We start from the raw sequence: 24,457 nt of genomic DNA on the forward strand, positions 1-24,457 counted from the left end.
GGAACTGGGGGGGGGGGGGGGTAGCATGAGCTCCCCACGTGCTACGTCCCCCTGGTGAAACTCCTCACTGTCAGGTGAAAAGAAGCGGCTGGTGACTCCACATGTATCGGAGGAGACGTGTGGTAGTCTGCAGCCCTCCCCGGATCGGCGGAGGGGGTGGAGCAGTGACCAGGACAACTCAGAAAATAGGGTAATTGGCCAAGTACAATTGGGGAGAAAAAAAGGGGGGGGACTTTGACATAGAGGTACAGTAGCTCCTACTGATATATGAGTCATCAATTACAAGTCTCTGGTCTTCGGATGGCAGGTTGACTTTTTGAATGCTTTGTCAATTGTATATAAATATTGTCTCATGGTGGATCCCTGTACACACTGAGCTAACTGATCAGCTCCACTCCCTGTATTTATTGTTCACATGTGTGTATCAGCCCCAGACATCACAGATGTAAAAATACATTTTGGAATCAGTTTAATTCATTTTTGGATGATTTCAGATCATTCATACATGTTCTCCAAAACATAAGATTTTCATACATGATCCATCCTCAGTTAGAATGCACATCTGTTTGTCCACTGCTTATACAGATAGAAGTATGCTTCTCATTCCTGTGGTATGAATACACATACCAGATAGACTGTTCTGTTGCTAACACACACAAAATAATGTTATTTGATGCAATTTGATTTTATAGTTTGGTCTGAATTCTCTGTAAAATTGTGATTTTTCACTTCTCCAGCCGTCGTCTCTTGGTTCCTGTCTGGGATGTACAGGAAGAATGCATCTTCTTATTCAGCTCTGGTGCATTCTGCTCATTTTTCTGCCATTGTTTTGGAGCTTATTTCTTCTTCAGTGGTCCTGCAAGAGTTTCATTTTCAAAGAAAGCAAAACAAGACAGAAATGGATGGTGTTTTGGAACAAACCTCTGCTATTGTACAGCTGTGAGGAAAGGTTTTTTTGACAAAGTGTAAAGAATGCAATAGGGAAAAATACCTCTCTTCTTCTTTGGTCCTGGGACATCAGTCTGAAATGGTCCTCCAAGGGCAGCCTTCCTCTGTGGTGTGGGAACATCCTTTTTTTTCACTGGCCCTGAAACATGCTTGTTTCCTGCTCCTGAAGCACCTCTCTTTTTTGAAGGGTTGGGGGGTCTCCTCTTTTGTATTGGCCTCTGTACGCCCGTCTTTTTGGGCGCATTACTCCTCAGCATCACCTCCACAGGGTAGTGGTCACTGATGCTAAGAGCCTGGAACAGAAATGAATACAGATCTTTTGGAAAGAAAGATTAACATTGAAAAAAAAAAATGAAAAAAAAAGAACAGCTTGCAATGGATATTGTTTCCATACAAGAAAAAAGTCCGTTAACCGTTTGTTTTCTTTAAGGTAATTCTAGCCAGCACCTCCCAAAAAGGGTGCATTAGCAATGAAAAGATAACTGGCAAGTAAAGAATACAACTGATTTCTCGATTGGTCACCTGTCTTAAGATATCTACTGCTACTACTATTACTTCCGGCTGCTCTAACATGAGCTGCCCCTTTAATATAATTGTTCCTAATCCTGTCCTTCTTCATCACTCCCAACGAAAATCTTAGCATCTTCAACCCCGCCTCCTGTCTTTTTGTCAGTGCCACCATCTTCAAACCATATAACATAGCTGGTCTCACAACCATCTTGTAAACCTTCCCTTTGACTGGTACCCTTCTTTTGCAAATCACTCCTGACACTCTTCTCCACCCACTCCACCCTGCCTGCACTTGCTTCTTCACCTCGCTTCCACACCCCCTGTTACTTTGAAGAATTGACCCCATATACCAGCCAAATATTCGAATACCGTGTAGGATCTCATATTTGTATTGTAAATCTGACGTGTAGAACCAAATCTCCCATGGTTACATCATAAACAGATGCATCCTATGGCTTCTTACAGCTAAATTGTTTATCAAATTGAGCATAGCGTTGGTTCAGGCAGGCCACGAAGTCAGGCTGAGCTCACAATCCCAGTTACATCAGCTGATAGCAGGTGATCTCAAAGCCAGGAAGGAAATCAGCTGAGCCATCAAGCTGATGGCTCAGCTGATTTCCTTCTATGCATCCAATTGGCAAATCTCATACAGAGCGCCTTATTTAAACTGCTTTAGGCTGCCTACCTTTCCTGCTTCCTCTGCAATCTGCTCTGCATCCCGCCTCCTCCCCAGCTCCTCCTTTTCATGCTGTGTCTGATTTCATCGGTGTGATTACTGTTGTCATTGATGCCTGCTCTGTTCTGTACCCTATGGGCGAGCATCTTGCTGCTGCTCTCCCTGCCTTAGGCTTTCCACATATGCATATGGAAGGGCAGGGAGGTCCCAGAAAAGAGCCATACTGCCAAATATAACTTACTGCAGATGGCAATAAACATTTTCTTTGACTAAAGTGGTCTTGACTGAACTAGTCTTACCATGTCATCAGTCAGATGGAAGGCTTTCTGGAAGTTGAAAGGCTTGGCTGAGCTGGGGATAACAGCTTTCAACATTGTTTCACCATACAACACAATCCTGTTGACAGAAAATATAAATACAAAGTAAAAACCCTTTCCGATTCTGTATTTGCTCTCAGCCACCCCCCACCAAAAAAAATAAAATAAAAAATAGTGTGGTTGGTATTTTACTTTCAAAAGTACAGCCCCAGTTACATAAGCTATAATGGTATATCTTTTTTTTAAAGTAAATTAAGACATGTTTGTCATAAATTTCAAGCATTTTCTGCTAATGCTGTCAACGAGGCTAAAAGAAACCTCTTGCAGAATTTTCCAACTCTAGAAGACGGAGTGCAGAAATAAGAAAATCAATAAATATAGAATTAAAAAAAGAAGTAAATTGAATATATTGATTAAGCTGCAAAATAATTTAGAAATATAGTGGGGGAGTCCGGGTAGTGTAGCAGTCTATTCCGTTGCCTACCAACACGGGGATCCCAGTTCGAATCCCCGTGTTACCTCCAGCTTGGTCGGGTGTCCCTACAGATGCAATTGGCCGTGTCTGTGGGTGGGAAGCCAGATGTGGATATGTGTCCTGGTTGCTACACTAGTGCCTCCACTGGTGGGTGGGGGCGCCTGTTCGGGGGGGGGGGGGGGTTGGGAGAATAGCGTGATCCTCCCAACGTGCTACGTCCCCCTGGCGAAACTGCTAACTGTCAGGTGAAAAGAAGCGGCTGATGACTCCACATGTATCAGAGGAGGCATGTGGTAGTCTGCAGTCCTCCTTGGATCGGCAGAGGGGGTGAAGCAGTGAGCGGAAGGCTCGGAAGAGTGGGGTAATTGGCCAAGTACAATTAGGGAGAAAAAAAAAGGGGGGGTATAGATTTGTGTGAATTAGAATTTATTTATTTATTTATTTATTTATTTTGCTTTCCATCTGCCAGCATCTGACCATGAGGCGAGGCAAAGCACCAATGCTTTGATATCTATGATATCTAAACACTGCTGCTGGATCTACCATATGGGCAACCTGGGCACGTGTCCAGAGGCCCCTGAGCACAAAAGGGCCCTCGTTGATGGGAGGAAGAAAAAAAAAAGTATGCATTTATTTTTTACATTGAACTCCACTTAAATATGACAGAAAATTTGACCCATTCTCTTGTTCTGGATAATTATCCAATCAGAATGAAATAAAAGTTGTTTCCAAGAAAATTAAGTCACACGATTTTATTGGTGAGATGGCTGGGCAAGGGGTGAGTGGTAAGCAAGCAGCAATGCTAGTGGCTAATGCTAATGGTCAAGGTGTGTGGGCATAGAGAGCAGGGGGCTTACATTGATCAAGTTCAGTTTTTCTCAAGTCAAGTTGAGGTTAAAAACTGTGGCATTAATTTTTACCTGACCCACTATCAGTTAGGTTGTATCAGTGAGAAGTGTATGGGATAACTTCCTAAGCAGCAGAAAATGGACGGCATTAACCAAAAGCCCAGAGGGGCTGCCAAAAGAAAGACTAGAAAGGAAAAGGAAGTGAAGAAGTGAGCACAATAAAAAAAAGTCCCAATAATAAGTAGCTTTTTCAAAAAAGCTAAACAAAGTGAAGAAGATGGCATTCTGATATGATGGCGAATATTGAGCTAGCTAGCAGTAAGGATAGCCTGGAAGCGTCTACTGATGGTTGCAGCGATTCACAGTGGATTACAGAGTTTGAGAAGAAAAAGCCATGAAAGAAGAACTTCTAAAGGTAAGAACAATTTGATAATGCTGTCTGTGCACTGAGCAGTATTATCTGTTGTGATTGTGTGTTGCTGTATATTTGGTGGATGAGTTTATTTGATATGCTGTTTGCATAACGTATATGGCACCACTGTGGTGTGATGTTGCTAAATTGTGTTGGAGTCGGTCTGTCAAGTTGATTATTTGTTGGCTTTTGCAATTCTGTGTGAAGTTGCCTAGTTCACGTAGTGAGCCTTATTTTGAAACCTGCATTCAGCTGTGCTGTGTGATTACCTTAGGATGGCATTATTGTTAGCCAGTCACATTATTATGTATCAGTAATAACTGGTGTGCTGTCTGCTTGGATGGTTTTCGGTGAACACACATATTGCCATAGTGTAGAGTCATACATTGCCTTTGGGTGATTTAATCCATTGTTTCCTTGTCTTGTGATTTGTGAGTGAAATGGCAGTACTTGGTCTATTGAACTGTATCGACATACCTGTTCAGCTGGACTGGTTATTCAGCCTTGGACCATTAGGTGTGGGATTATGGTGTGATAGATTTCACATGCCAGCTTGACTGGAAGCTCAAAATAATTAAGGTGGAGTTTAATGGCTGCATGGGGTGGGCGTGGTGTGTGTGTGGGCGGTGGGTGGTGGTGGTGGGAGGTGGGGGGGGTATGAGTTTCAGTGCCCAGGGGCCCCAGGGGGTACTAATCCAGCCTTGCTAAACACTGCAATGTTTCAGTTGTAATGTATATGTTTTATTGCTGCTCTCAAAGTATATTCTAATGCACTTTTCATAAAAGCTTAACAAAAAGCTTTCACAGAAGCTCACATAGTTGCAAGAATTCAAAATGTCATATGTTACCTGTCATAGGTGTGGTCATTGCAGTTGCAAGCTGTGGTGTCAACATCATCACCTATGAGCCAATGGTAGTTGACATCAGAGCGGATGCGGATCTCTCCCATCTTCCTCTTAGAGATGTAACATCCATCTGCATTAAAGTCCCCCAAGATCATGATATTCTGAAGAGAAAACACCACCGTTTGATAAGAACGTATAAAATGGGCTATATGAAGACCTTGATAGCTTTAACAACTTTCTTGAGCTATAGACTGCCATGTGCTTTCAGATAGCACTTACTTCTTCAAACACACACACACAAACACACTGAAAAAAGCAGCCATGTCTATGTATTGATCAATGCATAGACAAGAAATGGCAGCTTTTTTCAGCCCATGAAAAGATTAATTATCCATAACACATCTAAAAAAATGATATAATCTCTTCTGCTTCTTCCTTAACTTCCCAGACATGATATGAATATTACTAGCAATCACACTACAGCCACTTATACAAATAACATTCACAGTAGAAGTAAACCATGGAATCGAAGCATCTAACCTACATCAGTTCTCCATTTTTTCCTGATAGCCTGGACCACATCATCCAGCTCATCCAGCTCCTTCTCCGAGTCCTCTGGCTTCGTGTGAACTGGGATCAGCACTAAGTCGTCAACAACTAACAACACACACACACACACACACACACACACACACACACACACACACACACACACACACACACACACACACACACACACACACACACACACACACACACATCAGTGGGTGGGAAGACAGACAAATGGATTGAAAGATGGATGGAAAGAGAAAAAGAAACTAACAAACTAAAAACAAAGGAAAAAGGTAGCTTTATGGCATAAAGGACACTACGACCACCACCACCACCACTACTACTACTACTTTCAGCTGCTTCTCTTAGAGGTTGCCACAGCGGATCATCCGTTTCCATCTCTTCCTGTCCTCTGCATCTTCCTCTCTCACGCCAGCCACCTGCACATCCTTCCTGACCACATCCATAAACCTCATCTTTGGCCTTCCTCTTCTCCTCTTCCCTGGCAGCTCCATCTTCAGCCTCCTTCTCTCAAAATGCCCAACATCTCTCCTCCACACATGTTCAAACCATCTCAATCTTGCCTCTCTTCCTTTGTCTCCAAACCGTCCAACCTGAGCAGTCCCTCTAATATAATAATTCCTAATCCTGTCTTTCTTCGTCACTCCCAATGAAAACTTAGCATCTTCAATTCTGCCACCTCCAGCTCCGCTTCCTGTCTTTTGGCATGTGCCATGATCTCCAAACCATAAAACATAGCTGGTTTAACTACCATCTTTTAAACCTTCCCTTTAACTCTTGCTGGTACCCTTCTGTCACAAATCACTCCTGACACTCTTCTCCACCCACTCCACCCTGCCTGCACTCTCTTCTTCACCTCTCTTCTTCACTCCCCAATACTTTGAACAGCTGACCCCAAGTATTTAAACTCATCCACCTTTGTCTCCTCTAGTCCTTGCATCCTCACCATTCTGTTGTCCTCCCTCTCAAATACACATATGTATTCCATATTGCTCTAACTGACTTTCATTCCTCTCCTCTCGAGTGCATACTTCAACTTCTCCAGGCTCTCCTCAATCTGCTCCATACTCTGTCACTACTGATCAGAATGTCATCCACGAACATTATAGTCCATGGAGACTTCTGCCTGATTTCGTCCGTCACCCTGTCCATCACCATTGCAAACAAGGGCTCAGAACTGATCCTTAATGTAATCCCACCTCCACCTTGAACCAATTCGTCATTCCTACCACACACCTCACCACTGTCACACTGCCCTTATACATACACTGCCCTCTTTTGGCATATGCTTTTTCTAAATCCATAAAGACACCATGTAACTCCTTCTCTTCTCTCCATCAACATTCTCAAAGAAAACATCCCATCTATAGTGCTCTTTCCTGGCATGAAACCATACTGCTGCTCACTAATCATCACCTCTCTTCTTAACCTAGCTTCCACCACTCTTTCCCATATCTTTATGCTGTGGCTGATCAACCTTAGTCCTCTGCAGTTACTACAGCTCTGCACATCACCCTTATTCTTGAAAATTGTTACCAGTACACTTCTTCTCCACTCCTCAGGCATCCTCTCACTTTCCAAGATTGTGTTAAACAATTTAGTTTAAAACTCCACTGCCATCTCTCCTAAACATCTCCATGCCACAGGTATCTCATCGGGAACAACCACCTTTCCACTCTTCATCTTTTTCATAACTGCCCTCTCTTCCTCTTTGATAATCCATCACACTTCCTAATTCCCTATCCCCACATCATCCAGCCTTCTCTCTCTGTCATGGTCTTCATTCATCAGCCCCTGAAAGTACTTCTTCTACCTTCTCATAACACTCTCCTCACTTGTCAGCATATTTCCATCTCTATTCTTCATCACCCGAACCTGCTGCACATCCTTCACAGCTCGCTCCCTCTGTCTACCCAATCAGCACAAGTCTTTTTCTCCTCCCTCAGTGTCTAAACTTTCATACAGCTCACCATATGCCTTTTCCTTAGCCTTCAACACCTCCCTCTTCGCTTTATGCTGCATCTCCTTGTACTCCTGTCTACTTTTTTCATCTCTCTGACTATCCCACTTTTTTTCTCAACCTCTCTCTCTGTATACTTCCCTGTACTTCATTCCACCATCAAGTCTCCTCGTCTTCCTTCCTCTGTCCAGATGACACACCAAATACCTTCTAAGCTGTTTCCCTCACTATTTCTGCAGTGGTTGTCCAGCCATCCGCAACTCTTCACTATCACCCAGTGCATGTTTTAAACTCCTGCCTGAACTCCACACAAGTCTTCCTTCTTCAACTTCCACCATATAATCCTTGGATCTACTTTCACTCGCTTCCTCTTCTTGATCTTCAAAATCATCCTACAGACCATCATTTGATTCTTCCTAGCTATGTTCTCCCCTGTCACCACCTTGCAGTATCCAATCCCTTTCAGATTTCACCTCCTGCATAAGATATAGTCCACCTGTGTGCACCTTCCTCCACTCTTATACGTCACCCTGTGTTCCTCCCTCTTCTTGAAATACATATTCACCACAGCCATTTCCATTCTTTTTGCAAAAACCACCATTATCTGTCCTTCGGTATTCATTTCCTTGACACCATACATACACCTCTTTTCCTTTATATACTTCACATTAACACACACTGGTACCTGTCATTTGACAAGAGAAACGAAGGATGTAGGGTTCTCTAGAAAAGGCATCCTCATCTCCAGGTTGATTATCTTCATACTGGTAGCAGTCTGTTAACTGCACCTCATTCTCTCTGTGACACACACACACACACACACACACACACACACACACACACACACACACACACACACACACACACACACACACACACACACAGGGAAACCTATACTGTCAAAATTTTGGTTGTTTCCTTTCCACACCCAAATATTTTGACATGCAGTGGTGATTTAAACAAGCGGTCCTTCAGTCACAAACTGACTTCTTTAACGTCTGGATTAATGCATCCTTTGGTGTTTTACCGGTAGAGGAAGACAAACTGTTCTTTGTAGTTGTCCCGTCCCAGTCTGCTACTCCTAGCCATGGAATAGGGATGCTGTTTGTTGGCCCTGAAAATGGGACAGCATGGTTCAGAAAACAGATCTGTCAATTAGCAGAGGATCACTTTCATTCATACTCTAGGTAAGGCAAGGCAAGGCATTTTTTTTTATATAGCACATTTCAGCAACAAGGCGTTTCAAAATGCTTTATATAAAAAATCTTCTTCTTTCAGCTTGTTTCCCGTTTCTCAAGGGTTGCCACAGCAGATTTTATAGTTTCCATTGGTACCCTGTGATGGCACAGCACCAATGGCGGCCGTTGTTAACCCAGGCCTCGACCAATCCGGTATGGAGCCTCGACTGATCCGATATGGTCTTTGTGAAGCCGCATACTGATTTGGCAAAATTTTATGGCCGATGCCCTTCCTGACACAACCACTAATGGACGAGGGCATAGGTAAAGTGCTGGATGCCATCCCAGTATTCATGGACTTGTGCCCATGCCTATTGCTACTGCTTTACGTAAAACATATAAGGCATTAAGAGAAGCAACATAAGGCAATAAAAAGACATTTAAAAACAAATAAAAAGAGTAAAAGTTACAGTGCAGTGTAAGATGAAAATCAAAAGCTTCAAGTTTTATTTATTTACGATTGATGAGCTACATCAAGAAATTGATCAGCTAAAACAATCGCTCTAAAACCAACAGGTCAAACAAGGCCTTCTTGAGGACATGATGAAGGAAATTAAAGCCCTAAGGGAGCTGAACAATGAAAGGGATGATAAAATTGTCCTTCTACATGACCACATGGATGACTTGGAACAAAATATTAGGATGAACAACATTGTCTGTTATTTGGAGGTTAAATGGCAATACACCACGGTACTGAGACCGGTTCTTCAATTCACTGACCCAGCTTTGGACGACTGACTTTACTCTTGCATTGGCAGCTCATTTATTTTGGAAGTTGATGTCATTCTGCCTGATCATGGTACCTCAAGGCTCAGTGCTCAGTCCCCTTCTCTTCTCAATATACACCAACTCACTTGGTGCAATCATCCACTCCCATGATTTCTCATACCATTGCTATGCTGACGATACCCAGCTCTTCCTATCATTCCCACCAGATGACCTCACAGTCTCGGCATAGATATCGTCATGCCTTGCTGATATCTCTGCATGGATGCAAGAATCCCACCTTTAGTTTAACCTAGCTAAGACTGAGCTCCTTATCAACCCAGTCAGTCCATCCTTACAACAAGATTAATATCCAGCTCGGATCAACCCAACTCATGCCCATAAATCTGCCCGCAACCTGGGTGACAAAATTGATGACTAACTTATCTTTAAGGTTCACATGGCCTTGATTGCTCGATCGTGCCGATTTGCCCTGTACAACATCAGGAAAATCAGACCCTACCTGTAAGCATGCAGCACAACTCCTGGTACAGGCTCTTGTAATATCACACATTGACTACTGCAACTCCTTACTCGCAGGTGTCCCTGCATGCACTTTCAAACCTCTGCAAATGATTCGGAACACGGCAGCACATCTGGTCTTCAACCAACCCAAAACAGCATGTCACTCCGCTGTTCATATCCCTCCACTGGCTCCCAGTTGCTGCCCACATCAAATTCAAAACCTTAATGCTCACTTACAAAACAGCAACTGAAATGGCTCCCGCTTACCTGAGCTCCCTCATTCAGGTCTACACTAAGTCCCGCTCACTATGCTCCGCCAATGAAAGGCACCTGGCACTTCTGCCATAACGGGTCCCTAAGTCACTAGCTAGACTCTTCTCTTCTGTAGTTCCCTGGTGGTGGAACAAGTTACCAAACTCCATTCGATCCACGGAGTCCCTCTCCATCTTTAAGAAGCTAAAGACCCAGCTCTTTCCCGAACACCTCACCTGATGGTATTAATGTATATATTTTTTTTAAAATCGCTTCTATGCACCCTATGCATTGCCTTTGTGCAATGCCTATTGACACCTAATATGTCCTCTCAGACTTGAACCTAGTTTTTTTGGCACTTACTTGCATTGCTGCCTCCTGACTAGATCCTTGCTTATGTTGTATCAACTCTCAGATATATTTTGCATTAGATTAAAGTGTCTGCTAAATGAAATTGTTACATTGTATACAAATTCAGGTCTAAGTCCATGACTACACCAACATTTCTGGCTTGGTTTGTGGTTTTTAACATTACCGATTGTGGCTGAGTGCTGACTTTTAGTCATTCTTCCTTGGCTCCAAAAACAATTACTTCTGTTTTATCTATCACCATTTGATCTAATGTAGAGTTGCAGATTCCCTGGATACCCTGGGTGAGAGGAAGGGAGACATCCTGAGTCACCTCTCCCCAACTCAGCTGACTGAGGTAGCCATTGAAAACCCACAAAAACTCAGGTTGAACATTAAAACACCTCCAGATAGACAGAAGGGTTGAGCTCTCACTCAGGATGCTCTGGCGATGTGGATGCCTATTAACTACATATCATTTCCCCCCCTAGTTCTTGATTATGAAAAAAAAGGATTAAAGACTAAAGACATCAACTAAGAACATAAATGGAAGGTATTCCATTCATTTTGGCATTATTTTCAGCGTAAAATCTTGGGAAATTGCAGCACAAGTGTGTGAGAACCCACTGTGTTCGGTTGAGCTCCTGGAGGAACCATTGCATGGCTGCACCAGTCTTATCCACCACCTCTAGGATCAACACCACACTGTATCGGGACACTATCTGGAAAAAAGAGAAATCACACTGCACTGAAATGAAACCCTGAAATAAAATAGAAATGGGGGGGGGGTCAAAAGATGACAGAACAAAACAGGACATGGGAAATTAATACAGTAGATCCAAGTTTATCAATAAGAATATAAAAATTGCTGAGTTGATTTCTGACATGAATAACATCATAGGAGTCATATCACTATTCTATATTGCAGCTTGGAAACATAACTCTTAGTGTTACCTTAATCAGGTAGCGAAGAACAACCTTGTTTTTGACCTTTCTCCATCCCAGCTTCCTGATGTTGAAGGCTGCCATCTTCATGTTTTCTGGAAACAGAAAGTTGATAGCAGTTCAAAGGTAACCTTGTGCAGCCCATCAGAAGACTTGCAAACAATGAAGAAAAGATTGACAGGATAGAGTGCAGTCACTTTTGCTTAGGTGACATTACAGTTTGCAGATATTTCTCAGGACATGGTTTGCAGATTACAGAACTTTATCTTGTTTCGTCTTTTTTTGACATCTTTAAAGAAACATCTACAGACACAAATGTTCATATAGATGCACATGCACATAGCTGCGTGCTGCTATCTGTCTCTCTGTCCTTGTTTTTTTTCTTGCTGCTCCACCCCAGTTATGCCTTGAGATAACAGCAATCAGTTGCCTGTGTATGTAAACTGCATAAACAACAAAGGCGTAGTCACCAAAAGGCAAATTAGACTTCCTAGTTTAGTTTGAAGTGACAGGTCATGTGATGAACATACATTCTAGTTCATATTTTGCGTATATGTCTTAACAGGTAATAGAAGGGAGACACATTCAAAATTCAAAGCGTAGTCTATTTATTTATTTCAAACTTTTTGAAACCATGTTTTCAGTTGTTTCATCTACTTCAGTCAATTGGAGTGGCTATATCAAAGTTGGACGGTGATACTTGAAAACATTCATTTTAATAAAACAAGTTGTTTAATGGATTTTGGTTCAACAGCTGCTATTGAAGTGTAATGGGAGACTATGCTGGTTCAGGTTAGCACAGTAAGCCACCTAGCATGCAGCTAGAAAGGTAGAAAGAAGTATAATTCACTTAGGATACATGGCGACTCATATACTACCAAGGCTAATATGGTTTTAGTAAAGAAAAAAAAACACAGAACATTTCACTACTGTTACAGGAACCTGCACTGTGCTGTCGATGATGGACATGATACAATCAACTAAAATCTTTATTAACCAAATACATTAAAAGACGTGGTGTCTCTTTGAGTCTTTAAGGAAGGAAAAGAAAATATACTCACCAGCCTGGTTAAATAAAAGTTAAAGTAGCTAGAAGGCGCTCTGGCTGAGTGTGTTGCTTGTAGTTCACAGTAATAGGAACAATCAAACCTCAGAGAAGACGGAAGACTCAGAAAGTCCTCGCACGCACAGACAGCTGATGTGAACAAACACACAAAAATATGCAAACACACTCATACATGCATGTTATCCTTCAAGTGCATGGATCTGCATACGTTCTCAAGTATGTTTGCATTGTAACCCAACTTTCAGACCAATGATCAGTTTTTATTCCGAATTACATTTTATGGATCTTGGGGTTGCGAAACTTATTCGGCACAGACATATTATACAGGATGTGGTCGTAACTGTTCGAAGATGTGGGCACATTTACCCGGGGCAACAGCCGAGCATCAGGGCTGACTGATGTTCAGCGTTATATAGAGAAAAAAAAAACCTTTTTCTGTCCTTTATTCAATAAACACAAATGAGCTCCCTCTAACTTCATGCTTCATAGCACTTGCAGTGTTGATCATGAGTAGCCGGAGTCCAAGCTGCACAGCTACAGCTCGCAAGAAAATCATTCATCCTGCATCTTGCATAACAAATGAACTAGCATTTAATCTTCAATAACTTGGGCTTTCCGGGCAAATGTCTGACAGCAATTGTAATCATTACAGTTTGTTAATATATTCACATTTGCAACTGCTTACGTACAAAGGAAAAAAAAGGCATTTTGCATTTCATTATTTAATTACACCAAATATTAAAAACACTTCCATATTGTCAAATATTTAAACTGAGAAAAAAAAAATCACAAACATGCTAACGTCTGGCAAATTTGAGGTCATCCTCACGCCTAGGACGGTGCCAAGGAATTGTTTTAAGCCTTTATGCATTGGTGAAGCCAGTTTTGCACCTGGTGGATGCCGTATATAAAGGTAACTCCCTTGGTTTGATAGAGAAGCCTTTTACTATGCCACCAGTGTCTGCATTAAAAAAAAAAGCACAACAAAGCCTCTCTTTTGCAGTTTGTGTTGCCTGCTTAGCATTTTGGCAGGTAAATAATGACTAGTCCAGAACAGCAGCTTGAAGGATTTAATTCAAACCACCAAATAATGACACAGGTGATGTTGTTGGGTACACCGCTTGGTATGTGTGGGCGTTAGCCGGAAGCCAACATAAATACTGCCGAGGATGATGGGACACTCCGTAGTGATACTGAAAAATGACTCTTTGCAGATGAAGTCGGAATGTTTCAAGAGGTAAAGATTCATTCGATAAAAGATGGAGATTGGGGTTAGTGTGGGTGCGTGGCCCTGTACTAGGTCATGTCTGGAACAGCGATATAACACACTTGGGCAAAGTCTGAACTGGGAAGAAAATAAAACAAATTGTAAAGTGCTGTTCAAAATGAAGCTGATGCAAGTTATTAGCCACTGGTGTTTTAAGTTTCAAACTGTGCCATATCAAATATGAAAAAGAGAGGGAAACACACATCGCATATATAAGACTTGGTCTTCAAAAAGATGTTTCTTTTGTCTTCTGATAACAGAGGGATAGTTTTAATTCCAATCTGAATTGTACCTGTTCAGCTGAGGTGTCAGACCTTCAGTATGACTACTAACGCTTGACCGCATCAAACGACCTAATAATAGCCCTGTTCTGTGGGGGGGAAAAAAACGGATCATGTTTTTTTATTCTTTTGAGTTCAGACATTCTAAATGGTTATAAAACATCTATTCCACATTTGAGAATTGGGATAAGAGTCAATCGTCTTTCTGTTTCCGCCCGTGTGTGGGTATCACTGTTCAATCTGCTGTGTGTCTGTGATGGAGGTGACGGCTCCCTGGCCCTTGCTGACATCACTGATACATGCCCACTGGCCGTCTACCGATTCCTTCCACAGGGTCACCTACAAGAAAGAAGAAGCACACATAAATATAGAATGCTGGGGAAAATGCAATAAAAACATCTGTTTAAATAGATTTATACAAGTTCTCCTTTTAGAAATGATAAGTTATTGTGATTTTGTGCAACATGTTTTATGTATCTATCAGGCATGCAAACTGGTTAGGGGTGAAAAGGGTGAGAAGGATGCATAAGCAGAGAAAAACACAGACCTGCTAGGTGGGTCCGGGCCTTTTTTTAAATAAGCTACTAAATGCTCATTTCTGATGTGTTTTAGGATTACTCTGGGGCTGGTCACAAGCTAACAGAATTACAAGATTATTTAAAGTACAAAGTATTAATTTATAAGGTGCAAATGTACTTTTACATGCAATAAGCTCACATTTACAAAGAAAATTAACAAAGGGCAGCCCCCCCCAGGTACACAACTAAACACATCCATCCATCCATTATCCAAACTGCTTATCCTGCTCTCAGGGTTGCAGGGATGCTGGAGCCTATCCCAGCAGTCATTGGGTGCCAGGTAGGGAGACACCCTGGACAGGCAGCCAGGCCATCACAGGGCCAATTATAATTATTTTCAAAAAATTGCAAATGTGACTATGAAAGAGTATCCTATGTCTTAGGACTGGTGGTGGTGGTGGTGGTGGGTTTACAGGGCTAGGGGGGGGGGTCTGTCATTTTTTCTTCTTGGCCTGGACCAGTGTTTCAAGGGCCAGCTTTCGCAGTTTTGCCATATGCCTCGGCCTTGCCCTCTTCTCCTCTTTAGCTGTCTGCCTTTTGCGGCTCCTGAGCACTGCCAGTGAGTTGAGTCATACTTGCTCTGCTGCTGTCGCTTTTCTAGCAGACTCTGCTGCCATTGGCATTTGTCAGTGGTCCCCATCTTGTCAGTGGTACCCACTGACAGGATGTTCTTACAGAGTGTGCGGTTCACCTCCCACTACCTGACATCCTCCCTCAGCAATGTTAGCTACACTGCTAACAATTATCATTTCCTCCAATTTGATCCCTTACCTCAGGTTTTCTAACTGGCAGGTATTTTTAGATTTCAGTTGATGCATTCTCTGCAGTTGTTGCTGGCATGCGCCACTGTGGCAACTTCATTTCAGCTTTTTCCACCCAGTCACGGACTGATGGTCTGGGCTCATGCTGTACTGTGACTAGCAAATTGATTGGCTGCTGCCTTTTGTTGACAGTTGATGCACACGCATCTAAACATGCATCCACAGCATCAGATGTCAATTGTCTTTCTATGGAAGTCACTTTAAGTAGACAGGCTCTCAACCACACACCCCCCCCCCAAAAAAAATTCTCAACGGATCTGCACATACCACATAGGTGATCTATTCTGGTTTTAAAACGGCAAATTTCACTGAAAGGTGACAAGTTTGCATGCCTGATACATCTTTGACGACCTGAGAAGAAGTCAAGGCCTCCCACCCCCAAATGACCTCTGGTGCTGCCCTAAGGGGGCCCGGACCTCAGGTTGGAACCACCACTCGAGCGTATGAGTGTCGTTCTCTCATAAGCCTATACTTCCTCTTACCTGCAGGTGAGTGATAGTAAAACAGTGTGTAAATGTGTAATGTACCTTGTTGTCCCCTCCAGAAACCGCCAGTATATTTCCAGTGATAGACCAGCTGACATGCCACACCACATCGTTAAACTTGTGGAGCAGTTTGGCCGTCCAGGTGTTTCCTGCTGGGTCATCACATGTCCAGATAAACACACGTCCATCCTGGGATTGAGAAGAGGAGAGACGAGAGGAAGAAGAATGAATGAGAGTAACATGAGGGTGAGGAAAGTATAGTGAGTTGGTTAAAGTTCTCTATGAGGAATCATGCACTTCACAATAAGCCAATAATTACAATTATGACACAGATTCTGCAGATGGTAGATTAGGATAGTGCCACACATTTTACTATTGGTGTAATGGAATGTAGTTGATCCCTGATCCATATGGATTTCCCCCCACGGTTTGGCATGCATGTGAACTGCGGATTTACTATAAAATTTAACCTTCATAGTAAAATACAGTTTACTGCCACTGTTATTTTTTAATGTAATAATTCTCTAAATCTTGATGCAGTTACAGTGCTGTGTTTTACTCTGAAGTGCAATGATTGGTTGATTATGCAAAAAAAAAAAGAAAAGCAGTTGAGCGTTCAAGTGAAGTGGGCATGTTGAATCCCAGGGATGCTCTCGTTGTAAAAAGCACAGTGACAATCATGGCTAGCGGAGGAGCAGAAGAAATTGAAAAGCCTCCCGCATCATTTAAAAAAAAGGTATCATACCTCATATTACACTTTAATTTATCAATTGAGTATTGAATATTTTATATATTTTAAGATTTTATTCAAACATTGGACATCTATCGTGACTGTTGTTTTCATTTAAGACCATGGGCAAAAGTTTCTTGCTTTAAAGGCATAAAGAGGGTTTTCCTAAAAATCAATATATAGACTCATACAAAAATAATCCCTCTCAATCATTGTTAATGACTAAGGCTCAGCGTTTTCGGTTTTTACTGATATTCACCAAAAAATACCCAGATTTTTTAAAAAGGAGCAGATCGGTTTTGACCCAGATTTTATGTTTCCACAGATCCAAAAGGTGTTCCTGTTCGTGTGAGGTTATGTAACAGTGTCCTCTTGTAGCAAAATTTGGCATGCTGGATGGCTTTGAAAAATAAAAACCGAAAACGCTGAGCCTTGCTTATGACCCACTAGACATATGTGGCTGTGTCTGTATCTGCAGAGAGCCTGTCCTGTGTCTGTATTTTTTTATTTTACGGTATACGAGACATTTCTGGGTGTTAACCTTTGGGCAGTGGGACTCTATAAAATGTAGCGACCAGGGGCCAGATTGCGATCGTAAGCATGTCGTGGCATTATTTTAATTCCACTCTTGATATTAAATGAGCAAAACAAAAGTATCTTATCACACTTTAATATGTTCGTGAACAGATGCACAAAGCCTAGATTCTTAAGTGTATCGATCAGTACAGCACAGTCTCTCTTATGGGGCAGTTGTCTGTTCTTCCCCTCCTTAGCTCATGTCTTCCTGCTCACATCACACCAAGGCCATTTATCCAATTACTGCGTACAGACTTGCTACAATCAGTGAGTTTCTCATACATTCTTCTGCTATCAGCTAACAGTTAACATCCATCCATTGTCTTAACCGCTCTCAGGGAGGATACCTTTGTTCTGTTACATATGAACTTTAAGCATCTATCTAAGCAATATAGACTAAAGTGCTTTGGGTGTCTAGAAAAGTGCTATATAAATGTAATGATGATTATTATTATTACTATTATTATTAGTATCAAAGTTAAACATGGTATAGATCATACATGGTCAAAAATATATATGAATTGCCCTCACAGTATGCATCCAAGAGGAAGCTACGACAATGGTAGAAACAGCACCGAAAAGACACAAATACAGCGAGGTGAAACATCAAGCGGACAAAGCTTGTTCCAAAACGAGAGTGAATCTGGGGTTGGCTTTCACCCGCTGGTGAGTACTGAAGGAGAGGATGGGAATGAAGAGCAACATGGAGTTGGTCTGTACACTGGGATGTGTTCTGGCAACTGCGGTCAGGGGGTGCACGCTTTTGGTGTTGTTGAGCCGGGGAGGAAGAGCCAACTTTGAATGTTGTCTTTACAAACAGCAACTGACAAATCCTACTCCTTCTACCTTTTCATGTTTTACAAAATAAATGGAAAGCAAAGTTTATATTTGCCCCCCCGATCCAAAAAATTATTGGATCTGCAACTCAAAACTATGATATGATCTGAACCGTGAGTTCTGTGATCCGTTGCACCCCTATATTTGACCCAAAGGGACAAATATAGGGGTTGTCCCCAAAGGGACAACAGGAACCATGTTTACAATCTGTCACAATCCATACTGAAAAACATGCATACTTTATTTGGAAAATTAGGATTTATGGATGATTATCCATCCATTCCATTATCCAAGCCGCTTATCCTGATCAGGGTTGCGGGATGCTGGAGCCTATCCCAGCAGTCATTTGGCGGCAGGTGGGGAGACAGCATCATCGTTATCAAATTTAGAGGTATTTTTCAATACATTGACTAGTCTTGGTAAAAAGTCTCTGAATAGACAACAGTTGGACAGCTGAAGTGTTTGTTGATTGAAAACATGAACTATAACATCCATAGGGAAACCTTGATCATCATTAAAGCCTTACCTGGGAGCAGCTGGCAATGGTGCTGGTGGGCAGACCAATGGAGGGAGCCCAGCCCACGTCCCTCACCCAATCGCTGTGAGCCTCCAGCTTCTGGTCCTCCTTCCATTGGCCATCTTCCTCTCTGGAGCGGGAACATCAACGTAAGTGATAATTTGTCCCTTGTACATTTCACAACCTTTTCCTGGCTTTCAAAAGTGCCCCATTTACGTTCATATGTTCCACAAAATGCTCTTTAAAGGCAGCATGTTAGTCTTTCCCAACTCAGTATGACCTCAAAATTCACCACACGAGCTATGCAACCAAATAGGTCCTTCTCTAAAATCCTCGACACACATGCACACACACACACACACGCACGTGCGCATGCAGGCATGCACAAAATTACGTGTCAAGCAACTTTCCACTTTTAAATGTGAGGGTGAATGCAGCTTAAGATGTCCTCCTCTCTCTCTACCACTCTCTTTTACAATGACTGAGGAAAGGAGAACTGCCATTTAAAAAAATCTTTCCAAAAGAAAACTCACTTCCAGAGTTTAACCAGGTTGTCACAGCCCCCAGAGACAAAGCGTTTGACATAATTTGGCTTCTGTCCTGACGGCTGGTCTATTAGACTGCCAGGGACCACAGCAGGAGCCCAACTCACCGCATTACAGCCAATCTATGACACAAAGAACAGACTAAGTGACAATAACAGCATCAAGCACATAGCTTGATGTAATGTACTTATTAAGCACAACCAATATATGATAGCATAAAATAGTATGCTAAACATGAATAAAACAAAATAAACACTAGAAACAAAACAAGATGCAGCTTATCTGTCACACACGAAAATATTAAAAATACAATTGAAAAAAAAAGAGGCACATATGTATCATTTTGTCTGTGCTAGCCATTTGTCTGTGTAAATTAAATGTGTCTGTGTGTGTGACTCACGGTGTGTGCGTTGCTGATCTTCTTAACATCCCACTGCTGATCTCCGGTGAATGTGAGCAGGGAAATGGCCCCATCTGAGCTGCCACAAGCCAGGATGAGACCAAAATCATAGGGGCCCCAGCACACTGAGTTCACTGTAAACAGAAACAAACATGGTCATTATCTACTATTATTACTTTTGGGTGCTCCCGTTAGGGGTCGCTGCAGTGGATAATCTGTTTCCATCTCTTCCTGTTCTCTGCATCTTCCTTTGTCATGCCAGCCACCTGCATGCCCTCCCTCACCACATCCATAAATCTCCTCTTCGGCCTGCCTCTTTTCCTTTTGCCTGGCAGCTCCATCTTCAGCATCCTTCTCCCAATATACCTAGTATCTCTCCTCCGCACATGTCCAAATCATCTCTATCTTGCCTCTCTTGGTTTGCCTCCAACCCATCCAACCTGAGCTGTCCCTCTAATATACCACTACTACTACTACTACTACTACTTTTGGCTGCTCCTGTTAGGGGTCGCCACAGCAGATCATCTGCATCTGTCCCTCGAATATACACTTTTCTAATCCTGTCTTTCGTTCTCACTCCCAAAAAAAAAATTAGCATCTTCAATTCTCAACTCAAACAGTCATTATAATGTAAATAAATAAAAAGATTATCAGAGGAAAAGGAAGCCGAAGCAGACATTGCTGATACAGGCACACAAAAAAATTATGCTACAGGAAAGGTTGTGGAAAGTCCAAAACATTGATTTAATCATGAATAGACCGATTTATAGGTAAGACTAGAAGAACCCCGCTACAATGTAGCGGTTTGGTTATCCACCCGTCTAAATCTCCCTCCTCTTCATCCTGCCAGCTAACCGCCTTCCCCCTGCCCCTAAACCCCCCCCCCGCCACTCCAACTCCCTCCCCCCAAATGCTCGGAATCATCTGAAATGCCAAGAAAAATGTTTTTTAGCCATTTTTAGAAAATGCATATTTTGCATAATTATGCATAATTAATTATGCATAGTTTTAATTTTCTGGGATCTTTCCCTTACTCTCTGAGACAATACCTACCACCTCCAAAAATAATTAGGATCATAAATGCTTTAGTTTTCGGTCCCGCTATCTACACTAACTAACACACACACACACACTAACACCACACACATACACATTTCGAAAATATATGAGTAGAAAGATGAGCAAGAAAGAGAGAGAGAGAACGAAAGTAAGAATGAGATTAGGACTGAAGGGTTACATAAATGTATTTGCATATACATGCATACTTGTTACGAGTTTTGTTTTACGACAAGTTGCCTTGAAACAAACACAGGAACACTGACCTGATGACTCGTGCCCTGTATATTCATACATCTTGTCCCAGGCTCCATTCTCCTCTTTCCAAATGATGACTTTCCGGTCATAGGAACAGGAGGCAAGAATGTTTCCATACATGGGATGGGCCCAGGCTACTTGCCATACAGGACCCTCATGACTATATAAACAAGAGAGACAGCCAGATATCTTAAAATAACAGACCAGGTATTGTATGGAGTGAAAAAGATGACAAAGTATAGCAGGCCGACCCCCCTCTGTCTACTACTACTATTACTTTCGGTTGCTCCTGTTAGGGTTTGCCACAGCGGATCATCTGTTTGCATTTCTTCCTGTCTTCTGCATCTTCCTTTGTCACACCAGCCACCTGCATGTCTTCCATCACCACATCCATAAACTTCCTCTTTGGCCTTCCTCTTTTCCTCTTCCCTGGCAGCTCCATATTCAGCATCCTTCTCCAAATATACCCAGCATCTCTCCTCCACACATGTCCAAGTCATCTCAATCTTGCCTCTCTTGCTTTGTCTCCAAACTGTCCAACTTGAGCGGTCCCCCTAATATAATCATTCCTAATCCTCCTTCTTCATCACTCCCAGTGAAAATCTTAGCATCTTCAACTCTGCCACCTCCAGCTCCGCCTCTTATCTTTCAATCAGTGCCACTGTCTCCAAACCACATAACATAGCTGGTCTCACAACCATCTTGTAAATCTTCCCTTTAACTCTTGCTGGTACCCTTCTGTCACAAATCACTCAATCCTGCCTGCACTCTCTTCTTCACCTCTCTCCTGCACTCCCCGTTACTTTGGACAGTTGACCCCAAGTATTTAAACTCATATGCCTTCATCACCTCCGGTCCTTGCATCCTGACCATTCCACTGTCCTCCCTCTCATTCACACAGGTATTCCGTCTTGCTCCTACTGACCCCCTCTATCTGTATTACAACTAAAAACGGGCACAGAGACACCCACACTGACAGTGTTGGTAATGAGTAGAAAGACAGGGTTTTGATCTCCTTTGCTATAGATGAAGTACTTGCCATGAACAATCATACTTTGTATGCAGTGTTAATCCTGGGAAGAAACTAACTTACTTTCCTTATGGCCACAGTCAGCAGCTTATAACTTCAAAATTCACTAGCCATTCATCCACCAGCTTCATTTGACTCATAGGAGCTAAATTTAATGGAATATACCCTTTAAATAATACCTGAAAGTCTGATTGGTGTTGTCAACACACGGCAAACATAGTTAAAACCGATTGGTACTTATCTGATGGCTGGTATTAATATCAGTGCTGAGTGCTATGAATTAACAGTTCACCTTTGAACAAATCATTGTATTCTTTGTTCTGCTGCATATGGTGATACTACAAAGCATTAAAGTTTGAATATAATAGACAACGGTAAACAAGTTATGTCAGTAAATGACATCAACCTGTTGACTTACTGAATAAGACAAGTGAACATGTATTAAACAGTAGTCTTCATCTAGCAGCCAGTTTGGAGAACGGTACATTTTTGGCAGCTAGAAAATATGCTACCGACTTACTCCATCAAACTTTTAACTATTACATTTAAATATTAAATCCACCTAATGAATTTGTCTAGAAAACATTTCAGTTGTTGCCATTGCAACAGAACATTTTTCCCGCAGTAGATGAAAGAAAATTAACAAAAATAAAAAACTAAATCTGAGGAAGTAATGTTACATTATATTTTAAAAGGTTATGTATTGATATATCTGCTGAATATTGGAATATAAGTAAGAAAATAACAACACTGATCGGGTATGAGACCCCTTTTAAATGCACTGTATGAGTCACTGTATGAGTCAAACGGCATGAGAACTTGTACCAGATGCATTAAGAACTTGAAAACTCAACAAGTTTGAAAAGCTCAAAAGTTTTGATTAATTTAGATCTCCTGACTCGGACATGTCAAATTTCTGTGGAATCTATTGATTTAAAAAAAGTAGATTCAAACCAATCATCACTAGTTAATATAACCCCTCTTCCGGAGTACAATGGCAGCAGAGGATTTGAGACCATATGACCTTACCCTCTGAGATCTGCCACAAGGATCTGTCCTCCGTTCCTGACATCAAAGATCTTAACAGTACGGTCAGAAGAACAGGTGGCCAGTCGTATCCCATAGTAGTCCATCTGGGCATCATGCTGAAACATGGAACAACGCAACAAGATGTGGAGCAAGAAAAAAAGGCACATTTTTCAAAACTGACATTTCAGCTAATTGCAGTTATTCAAGAGTTTATTAGGGAGTTGACAAAGTAGTTTTAAAATAGGCTGGTTAAAAAATAAAGACATTATGGATTCCAATACCAAAGAACGGATAATTAATTCAAGTATGTATCCATGTGTAGTAAAAAAAAAGGTTAACATCTGTTATGCGAGATACAAGACAAAATTACATGTTTTTTTACAGCAACATTTGGTCATTCTGAAAGCACATATGTAGCAAAATGTTAGTTTATGATACAAAAATAAAAAATTTCTGGTGTGGGAAGATGGTGGCGCGAACTCACATTTGCAGCGGCTTCACCCAGTACTGACTATGTAGTGTCTTTGTCTATGCCTACGTCTAAGTTTGTATCATCATGTGAAGTTTTTATTTTGATCTTCAAATTTCTTTTTTTTTTTCATCTGATGGTTGGGAGAGCTGGTGTTGGATTGGCTGAGACAGCTTGATCTGCTGCATCCTGTGGATGGCCCTGCTTGGAGCTGTGCCCGACAGGAAACACCGAGGCAGTCTGGCAGCGATCTCACATAGCATGAACTGTGCAGTGTTTTTGTCTGCGTTTGTCTCATTGTGTGGAGCGCGGGGGAGGTGTGTCGAAGGTGTCTGGCTGGGAGAGCTGGTGTTAGATCGGCTGAGGGAGCCTGGTCTGCTGTGTCCTGTGGGCCCAAGAACTACCGCTTTGCCTGCACCTGCGCCTGAAGAGGAGGCACCGAGGGCAGTCTGACAGGATGCGGAGCAGGCTAAGCTAACTGCTAGCCCAAGCAGACGAGCAGTTCCGACAATCATCCTTGCTGGCGTTCATTCTCTGGACAGTGTATTTTTTGGACTGTGTTGCACTGAATGGACTGTGTTGTTAACTGAGTGTGTTTTTTTTTTTTTTTTTTTTGGCTTTGTTCTCTCTGTTTTTGTATGTTTTTGGTGGTATCGTTTTTGGAAATGTGGATATGTTTTTATCTTTTGTGTTGCACTGCTGTGGGCTGGGTGAAACAAAATATTGTTTCTTTTGTGTACTCAAGTACATGATAGAAATGACAATAAATTGTTCTTGATTCTTCAAATAGATACACTAGCATACATATGTTGGTGACAGGATTCTAGATTTGATCAGCTGAGATAATCTAACATCATACAGTGCATCCGGAAAGTATTCACACCCCTTCACTTTCCCCACATTTTGTTATGTTACAGCCTTATTCCAAAATGGAT

At 41.9% G+C, this 24,457-nt stretch overlaps 2 protein-coding genes across 2 annotated transcripts in view; both read right to left on the reverse strand.

Annotated features, from left to right (window-relative positions):
- Positions 1-468: 468 nt before the first annotated feature.
- On the reverse strand, positions 469-12,741 carry LOC130134298 (deoxyribonuclease-1-like). The gene is made up of 10 exons (XM_056302215.1): positions 12,639-12,741; positions 11,587-11,672; positions 11,260-11,354; positions 8,592-8,678; positions 8,250-8,362; positions 5,576-5,688; positions 5,035-5,192; positions 2,434-2,530; positions 992-1,241; positions 469-856 (listed from the first exon to the last, which is right to left on the reverse strand). Exons 2-10 carry the CDS (start codon positions 11,665-11,667, stop codon positions 837-839), a joined length of 1,014 nt encoding a protein of 337 aa, XP_056158190.1. The 5' UTR covers positions 11,668-11,672; positions 12,639-12,741; the 3' UTR covers positions 469-836.
- Positions 12,742-12,934: 193 nt separating this feature from the next.
- Positions 12,935-24,457, reverse strand: part of sec13 (SEC13 homolog, nuclear pore and COPII coat complex component) — a 16,091-nt gene continuing 4,568 nt past the window's right edge. Inside the window, exons 3-9 of the mRNA XM_056302216.1 lie at positions 23,054-23,169; positions 21,003-21,154; positions 19,681-19,814; positions 19,269-19,402; positions 18,745-18,865; positions 16,118-16,264; positions 12,935-14,530 (exon numbers count right to left, since the gene is read on the reverse strand). Of these exons, the coding sequence (XP_056158191.1) occupies positions 14,420-14,530; positions 16,118-16,264; positions 18,745-18,865; positions 19,269-19,402; positions 19,681-19,814; positions 21,003-21,154; positions 23,054-23,169 (915 nt within the window). The 3' untranslated portion in view covers positions 12,935-14,419. The remainder of the gene's footprint in view (positions 14,531-16,117; positions 16,265-18,744; positions 18,866-19,268; positions 19,403-19,680; positions 19,815-21,002; positions 21,155-23,053; positions 23,170-24,457) is intronic.

The sequence above is a fragment of the Lampris incognitus genome, chromosome 2 (assembly GCF_029633865.1).
Source record: "Lampris incognitus isolate fLamInc1 chromosome 2, fLamInc1.hap2, whole genome shotgun sequence".
NCBI lineage: Eukaryota > Metazoa > Chordata > Actinopteri > Lampriformes > Lampridae > Lampris > Lampris incognitus.

What these genes read in the sequence shown, in the direction of transcription:
- LOC130134298 (XM_056302215.1), bottom strand. Translation starts at nt 11,667, where the DNA reads ATGAAGATGGCAGCCTTCAACATCAGGAAGCTGGGATGGAGAAAGGTC. An exon ending in CAGTTTGTCTTCCTCTACCG is followed by an intron (nt 8,363 to 8,591) that starts GTAAAACACCAA and finishes TGTGTGTCACAG; the next exon opens with AGAGAATGAGGTGCAGTTAA. An exon ending in TTTCTCTTGTCAAATGACAG is followed by an intron (nt 5,689 to 8,249) that starts GTACCAGTGTGT and finishes GTGTGTTGTTAG; the next exon opens with TTGTTGACGACTTAGTGCTG.